We start from the raw sequence: 8,956 nt of genomic DNA, 5'->3' as shown, positions 1-8,956 counted from the left end.
TCCTGGACAGCTGGGTGAGCAAACCGAGCGCACCTTCGCTAGAAACGGTAACCGAAGCCTTCTGTGTTTCAAAGTTGGTTTGAGAAAAGTTCTATCTTTATACTTCTGTGGCAGGAGCTGAAACAAACTTAAATTATAGATTTAATTAAGTTTTCTTTGTTTCTAATGTTGAGGCTTCAATACAAGATGGACGTTACAAACCAGCAGTATGGAGGTATTTGGATGTTTTTAAGTGTCTTTTTGGATAAAGGTGAAGACGAAGACAAATGATCTCCAGTCGCTACATTAAAATGAACAAACATTTTTGTCTATAACTATACAAAGGATCAGATTACGCTGAAAATAATCCCAACCTTTAGATCGAAGTATCACTTTAAGGACATGTCCAGCTGGACCTAAAGAACTCCTCTTGGTTCTCTCAGAAGGTTTCCAGGGAGAGAGACATCTGGGCCTATTTGTTCCGACTGCTGCCCCCGTGACCCAACCTCGGATTAGAACCGTAAGGACAGACGTTTTAACACCTGCGTAAAGTAAGATCTAAACCTGTAAATATATTTAACTAGATTAAGATTCTCATGCTGATCCACAAACCAAACAAGTGTTTCAAGCTCTCAGGGGCCAAATTAAATGACCTTGCAGGCCAGTTTTGGCCCCTGAGCCTGAAGTTCTGCTCAAAACTCTTCTTCAATAATGAAACTGCCAATATTCATAATGAATATGCAGATGGAAAACTCCATAGGAACCGTGGTTACCATGGCAACATCAATCCCTCCCTCTAAGTCCATCAGCTGTTAAAGACTCCATTGTTTGAATTATCGATCGACAATTACAATCTCCTGTAAAAAAGGAACAAATGCTCGACTCGTTTCTACGTTTACGACGCGGTCGTCCGCCGGGCTCGCCGCCCTATTGTGCAGCGCCTCTGAGCCCAAGAGCAAACAGGCAGCAGCGCCGGCGCCGGCTATTAAACCGCGGCTAATGGTGTGTAAACGTGTCCGAGGGCAGCTGGACACACTCTGGACGTGTGGGCCCGGACAGGTGACTCTTTTGTGGGGCGCACTAAACCCGGCAGCGAGCGTTTCATCTAGAGAAAACAAACGAGGCAGTAAAAAGTCTACGACACAACACACAAATATTTACCAGAATCAATCGTGTTGAGAAGAATCACACAGAGGAGGCTGAAGCTGCTGCGATAAAGTCCGCTGTCGTTCTGATTCTTGATGTTTTCATCCACCTACACAACGTGTGACCTTTAGTGACGACAATCAACACGCACCAGACGCTCTACTGGTGCCACAACAAGCAAGACCTCCAGTCTGCAGCCAAGATGGATAATGCCTGGTCATAATGTAAGACCGGGCTACTTCTAGCATGCTAGCTACGACCGAGCTACAAGCCACAGAGATGAAGCTGTGCTAATGGCTACACTTTATTTAAATCCTACTATACTGACAATGGGTGCATTCATGAGATTTGTTGTTTATAGAGGGGTTTTCATAATGTAACATTTCGTACACAAAATAGAACCTTTACGTTCACTTCACATTAGAGCCATCATATTGAGGTGGTTTAAGGAGGGTGGAGGCCCCGGGACAAAGCCAGGACATCCTGAATAATCACCAGCTGAATCTTAAGAGGACAAAACTATCTTGTTGGAGGGAATTCAGGAGCTGAACTGAGATCCAACCTTGGATTAAAAATCAAAAGACAGGAAGTACTTCAGCTAAATATCGCGAGTACTTCCAGTGTACTACTGTCTACACTCTTCCTATTTGAGTAGGATGTTGCTCTAGAAGCTAGTTTAGCAGCATCTACTTAAAACAAGCTTAAAATCTAGTTTTGTTTCCGTAACAATTCCTCGTAACGAGGCTTCAAAACAAGATGGACGTCACAGTCGAGCAGTATGGAGGTATTTGTTTTTTTTGACGAAGACGAAGACGACTGAGCTCCAGTCGCTACATTAAAAGGAGCAAACATTTTTGTCTATAACTTTTAAATTGAACAGAAAATAATCCCAACCCTTAGTCGACATGAGGGTGAGAAGAAAAAGGGTCACATTTGAATAAACTGTCCTTCAAATCTAAAATCAATTGTTCAACTGAAGGTCACTTGTCTTTATCTCTACAACTAGTTTTCTCGTCACAGATTCATAAAAATGACCGTGTCTTAAGAGCAGCGTTACATTTTCTTCCCCGGGTTATGAGCTGCTGCGACGCTACATTTCTCTCCGGGTTCCCGACGACGAGAATTGAAACGAAATCTCTCTTCCTCGACCAAGTATATTCGCCTGATTGACTATTCTCTCCCGAGTATGTGGGTAATCGTCTATTGAGAGCACATTTCCTTATCAGCGTCTCGCACACTGTCTGAATCCGTTATCACAATGGGCCAGATCAGTGCCGGCAGCCCCTCGCTCTCCCCGGCTGACGCGCCGCTGAAAAAGAATTTCTAGAGTTGGCTGCCAAACGATAGGCCCTGAGCTCTTTATCCCCTCAAAGCCAATTCACACTCTGCATGTTTAAATATCTCGGCTCAACCCCTGCCCTCGCCGCTCTCAGCCGCACCCCCCCCCCCCCCACACACTCTCTCTCAGTGATGGTGGGCTGCCGGGCTTGCAGGCCTGGGTGGGTGGGATGCAGGTGCAGACAGGGTTGGGACGACGGTGGGAGACGAGGGGAGTCCTTTCCATTGTGGCGCTGGACAGCATCCTCTCTCCTCTGGAGCACCCTCTGATGGGGGGGCGCCCCCCTGACAATCACACATCCTAATCTGATTATGCAAATGTCTACTTCAAAAAGCAACACGCTGTAACCCTCGGCCCGGCGCCGGAGAGCGAGGGAGCGGCGGAGGAGATGGAAGGAATGTCGGAAGGAAAAACCTCGGGAGCTAATAACACAATTATGATCCAGAGTGTCCTAAATCAGACAGAAAACTACTTCCACACCCGTGTACTCCTGTTTGAAAAGGTTCCCTCGACGGGGCGTTGAGTCCGATATTCAAATACTTTTGTTTTTCCCAGACGCTCCTGCCTGAGCCCGGCGTCAATGGGAGTCTAACAATGTTAATGAAGGGGGGTCAGTAGCCAGGGGAAGATTTAAGACAAGCCCCAATGTTTTAGTTGACGTCTCCAAGAAACAAAAACAGCCTTAACAAATTGTTGTTCCTGAGGCGGAGCGGACCACTCCTCCCACCCCCCCACACCCCCCACATTCACACCAGACTGACCCCTCTGGCCTGAGCTGGTTTTCGGGAATCAGCTGTAGAAATGGTCAGACGAGGGTCACAGGGAAGCTGAGCCACCTGAATGCTAAAACCGAGTAGAACTGTTTATCCAGCGTCCGTCACCTCAACAGTTCAGTCTGTGCTTAAACTTACTTACTTACTTACTTATCCTCCATTTGTCACGTAAGTAAGCAAGTAAGTCATTTTTATTTATATAGCGCTTTTCCAGACCCAGGGTCACAAAGCGCTTAAACAATCAAAACAATATTCAATAAAGTATATACTTTAAAAGGTCAAGATAAAACTGATAACACAACAGGAGTTCCAGAAAATCAAGGAAAAGCCTGAACAAATAAAAACGTCTTAAGATGTTTCTTGAAGGAGTCAGTAGATCATCAAACACAGAGGAAGATCGTTCCAAAGCTTAGGAGCAACAGTCTGGAAGGATTTCTCTCCTCTGGTCCTGAACCGTGTTCAGGAACCATCAGTAGATTCGGATCCATAGACCCCAGAGCCCGAGCTGGGGTGTAAGGCTGGATCAGATCACTGATGGAAGGAGGAGCCTGACCATGAATAGATCTGAAAGTAAGAACCAGAATTTTAAAGTTGATCCTGAAAGAAACTGCAAAAACCCAATCAATGGTACTTATGGCAGAAAGAAAAAGGTCTATTCCTGAGCTACCTCACCTAGATTTAAACCCAGTTACTTCCAACTCCACCATCTTCCAAGAAGCCAATGTCTTGAAAAAACTAAGTCCTTTTTCCTATAGAAGTGAAGCAATTGTGATTGGGAACATCTTACGTCAGAGAAGTCTACAGGGACAAGAGTTTTATAAAAGCTGTTCTAACCAGGAGAGTTCCATCAACCTCCAATGGAAGTTTAATACTAAACTGAGCTCAGCATCCAAGAGTGGAACGTGCCTGGTCATTTTACGACCTTGGTGTGTGTGTGTGTCTGTTATCAAACGTGTCACGCAACTGTGATAGTAACAGCAAGTCAGAGTTCATCCCTGTTAATGATTGTTTCGCTCCAGGAGCTTCTATAATATGATCGGACCGCACCGTCCTTCCTTTTTAACTCGTGGCGACCATGAGGCGAGGACACCAACTGTCCGTGTGTGCGCTGCTGTCGCTGCTCGCCGCCGTCAGCGGAGGACGGATCCTGGTCTGGTACACCGAGGGCAGCCACTGGATCAACATCAAGCCGGTGCTGGAGACCCTGGTGGACCGAGGACACCGGGTGACGGTCCTGGTCCCGAGTTCTTCCATGTTCATGAACAGAAGTGAGACGAACCGCTTTCAGTACGAACCCTTCGATGTCTCGGTGTCCGTGGAGACGATGGAGAAGCTTCTTGACGACTTCCTCAAATTCTCCATGTACGAGATGGATCACATGAACATCTTCCAGATCTACAAGCGCTTCTTTGAACTCATGGAAGAGGAAGTCAAGCAACACCTGAAGCATTTGGATGCGGTCCTCAAACCACACATCCTGAAGAAGCTGAAAGACGGAAACTACGACCTCCTTTTTTCTGACCCCGTTTTCATCGGGAGCGAATTGATCGCAGATTACTTGGATTTACCGATCGTCTTCTCCTTGAGGTTCACTCTGGCCCATCACTGGGAGAGATACTGCGGTCAGCTTCCTGCTCCTCCTTCATTCGTCCCTGCTTCCATGAGCAAACTCACCGACAAGATGAGCTTCTCGGAGAGAATGTGGAACTTCCTCTTCTACGCTCTGCAAGACGTCGTGATGCAGAGAGCTATGTGGCGTGACCTTGATCAATACTACACAGAGTTCAGAGGTCAATCATCAGCATGTTCATTGTCCTGAGAGAAAAAAGTGTTAAAATGTGTTGCACTTTGGCAGGAAAACCAACGAGCGCCTGTGAGCTCATCGGTAAGGCCGACATGTGGTTGATGCGAACCTACTGGGATTTTGACTTCCCTCGTCCTTCTCTGCCCAACTTTAAATTCATCGGTGGGATCCACTGCAGACCAGCCAAACCTTTACCAGAGGTTAGACTAACTTCTGTTGTACATTCTTAATATGTTACTAGTTTTACTACAAGAAGGGTTTGTTTGAAGAGATCCAGAATTGTGCTTTGAAGGGACAAGACAACACAGAAGTACTTTAAGTGTCACAGTACAAAATTTGACTTTCCACTAACTTAAGACCCCCAACAGATTGAGAGAGATCCTTGCGAAGTTGTTTTGTCACAGAAAACCTTCAAAATGTAACTAATTAAAAATAAATCATCAGGAGAATGATGAGATCCTCCTGCAGATCCTGCAATTCTTGTATCATTGAGTCTCGTCTGGGACAGATCGCTGTATTTCTCCTGAATAGCTACAGTAGGAAAATTCTCCGGCCGTTATCTGGAATACATTGGTTCTGGCTCAGCCTCATATTGTGTTGACCAACTGACACACAAGTCAACATTGAATCCCTTCATAGATTCCTTTCTATCCACTCGAGGTCAACAATGTAGGGCAGTTTTAACTCTTGAGATTCAGTGTTTACAGGTCTCATAACAAAGCTCCTCTACAGGTCTTCAGTATGGATACAAAGGTTACACAATCTCCTCGTAAAATAATAAACTTGAATGGAAGATACAACTATGGAGTGAATAACTGAACAAAATAACTGAAAGAGGCTCCTTGTCAAACTTCTTGTCTCCACAGGACATGGAAGAGTTTGTTCAGACCTCTGGAGACCATGGTGTTGTCGTGTTTACTCTGGGCTCCATGATCAAGAACCTCACAGAAGACAAGGCCAACATGATCGCCTCAGCTCTGGCTAAGATCCCACAGAAGGTGAGAGTTTGAATCACCTCTATACGCACTGTACCTCGAACACATCGTCAATAATTACCTACATAAAGATAACACAGTCATTAAATACTAAGTATGTAGGTTCTAGTTTATGGAAAAAGGTCTTTTGAATGTCCTAGATGTTGTAGAGAATCAGATATGGTCTAAGATTGAATTTAATATCCCAAATCGTTGGTCCTTAATCATCTTTCTTGTTACACATGAACTGATGCTTCATGGTCTCTCATCACCCTTAAATGGGACCGTCTCATTGGGCGAAAAACTACAAATATATATTATAAACCATGAGAAGCAATACAGTTAAAAACAGCAGAGGATTGCGATTTCTCAGTATAATTAAACAGTCGACTTAATTTTCTCTTTGAAGGTTCTGTGGCGATACAGTGGCAACAAACCACTGACTCTGGGGGGCAATACCAGAATCTACAACTGGATCCCCCAGAATGACTTGCTCGGTGAGTTTCCCTTTAAACCAACCGCATGGTTTTTATTGGATCAAACATTTTCCAAAACATCTCAGAAGAAGTATTCCTTCGATGTCATTTCATTAATTTGACTAGGTCACCCAAAGACCAGAGTCTTTGTGACTCACGGCGGCACCAACGGCATCTACGAGGCCATCTATCACGGCGTTCCCATGGTGGGCATTCCCTTGTTCGCCGACCAGCCTGAAAACATGGTGCACATGAAGGCCAAGGGAGCCGCACTGATAGTGGACCTGAACTTCATGAAGGAGGAAGACCTCACCGACGCCATCAACACCGTCGTCAACGACAAATCGTAAGTGACATCTGACATGAGGAACCGACGAGTTCATGATAATAAACGTAGACCCAGTTGTTTGGTATGAATCATGACACAATTATTTGGTGAGTTGAATCAGTAAAAGTGGTCTTGAAGTGAGGATGAAATGGTATCTACTGTCACTAACTGATCATTTGGCTGAAAAGGTTCTCTAAAAAAATCTGTAATATTGAGTATAACCCTCTTGAGCACAGGAACAATTAATCAATTAACCGGAAGTCACGTGAAGAGATTTTAACAAAGCTGTTAGGTTTATATTATGACAAATTCATGGTCAGGCTCCTCCTTACATCACTGATCTGATCCAGACTTACACCCCAGCTCGGGCTCTGAGGTCTGTGGATCAGAATCTACTGATGGTTCCTGAACACGGTTCAGGACCAGAGGAGAGAAATCCTTCCAGACTGTTGCTCCTGAGCTTTGGAACGATCTTCCTCTCTCTTTGTGCTTGATGGATCTACTGACTCCTTTAAGAAACATCTTAAGACGTTTTTATTTGTTCAGGCTTTTCCTTAATTTTCTGGAACTCCTGTTGTGTTATCAGTTTTATCTTGGCCTTCAAAGTATATACTTTATTGAGTATTGTTTTGATTGTTTAAGCGCTTTGTGACCCTGGTCTGGAAAAGCGCTATACAAATAAAACTTACTTACTTACTTACAAATTCCTGATACATGGGTGACTGCTGGCTGTTCAATACACAATAAATACTCTTTTACAACTAAATATGATGAACGCACACTCCAGGTTCAGCAGATGCATGTGAACTGAAAGTCTACAAAGTGTCCTCTGTTGTACAGTAAAAATTGACATACGAAAACTGGCATGAGCTTGAACAAGCATCAAAAGGTCCCAAATTCAGGTCTCACTGAGCTCTAAGTACCAGGACTATATCAGCCACTGGACAGTTGGTAAAATTCCAAAAACCATCTGAGTAGTTTACTTGTTTGAATATAATTTTCTTGAGTTTTTGTCCGTTACTTATCATGTTACAACTGAGAATCATTTTGGCGGATAAGAAGGGAACCCTCTAACTAAACAACACACGTTGATTCAAGTCTACGTCGACGACCCTCAGGTTCAAGGAGAACGCCATGCACTTGTCCTCCATCCACCACGACCGACCTATGAGCCCGCTCGACGAGGCCGTGTTCTGGCTGGAGTTCACCATGAGAAACAAGGGCGCCGAGCATTTGAGGGTCCACGCCCACCAGCTCACCTGGTACCAGTACCACAGTCTGGACGTCATGGGCTTCCTGCTGGGAGTCGCTCTGCTGGTCCTGGTTCTCTTCGTCAAGAGCTGCACCTTCTGCTGGAGGAGATGCTGCGGCAGGAAGACCAAGACCAACACGAAGACCAACACGAAGACCAACACGAAGACAAAGACGAAGACGAAGAGGAAGAAGGAGTAGAAGTCAAGTGGTTGTACATGAATCACCTTCTGATCAGTTTTACCTGTCGAGTTAAAGATGTTTGTTCAGAACCAGTCAAGTCAGGTTCACGATGTTCCATAGCACACCATTTTTGTACTATTGAGTCACAGATGCCTCCTGCTTCTGTTTCGGTCTGTTGAGTCATTCAATTGGTTGATTCCACATGTAAATAAAATATGAAACAAATCGTCCATGAATTGTGACAAAAATGTATTTCTTCACAAAAGAAAAAATCCTTAAAGAATGTATAAAACTATTGAATTAAATAAAAAAATGAACAACATTATCTTGTTCCCAGACACGTATGAGCCGACACACACTCACAACTACTTCTCAGTTTGTCATCAATCAACATCTGGATGTTTTTGAACTATGTGTGGAATATGGACCGGAACCAGACCTAGAACCTCATCAAAAACTCCAACTGCGATGTGAACCATCATCAGGTCAGAGAGAGAGAAACTCTTTGGCTGAGCATCCGTGAGAGGAACGCACCAGAGCATTTGACAGGCACCGGGCAACTATTGCATCATGGGTCATTCAAGGTGTGTGGGTCATGAAGTGTATCGCACACCACGATAGTAACAGCAAGTCAGAGTTCATCCCGGTTAATGATTGTTGTGTTCCAGGAGCTTCTACAAATGCTCCGACTGCTCCGTCACTC

The 8,956-nt window shown here is 44.6% G+C and overlaps 1 protein-coding gene across 1 annotated transcript; it reads left to right on the top strand.

The window, feature by feature from the left end:
* Positions 1–4,312: 4,312 nt before the first annotated feature.
* On the top strand, positions 4,313–8,543 carry LOC148087560 (UDP-glucuronosyltransferase 2A1-like). The gene is made up of 6 exons (XM_087793397.1): positions 4,313–5,027; positions 5,093–5,241; positions 5,908–6,039; positions 6,425–6,512; positions 6,618–6,837; positions 7,938–8,543. The coding sequence occupies exons 1-6, from the start codon at positions 4,313–4,315 to the stop codon at positions 8,269–8,271; spliced, it is 1,638 nt and encodes a 545-aa protein (XP_087649523.1). The 3' UTR covers positions 8,272–8,543.
* Positions 8,544–8,956: the final 413 nt, after the last annotated feature.

Source organism: Callionymus lyra, chromosome 1 (assembly GCF_982586985.1).
Source record: "Callionymus lyra chromosome 1, fCalLyr1.hap1.1, whole genome shotgun sequence".
Lineage (NCBI taxonomy): Eukaryota > Metazoa > Chordata > Actinopteri > Syngnathiformes > Callionymidae > Callionymus > Callionymus lyra.
This window is presented reverse-complemented; position numbering and strand designations above follow the sequence as displayed.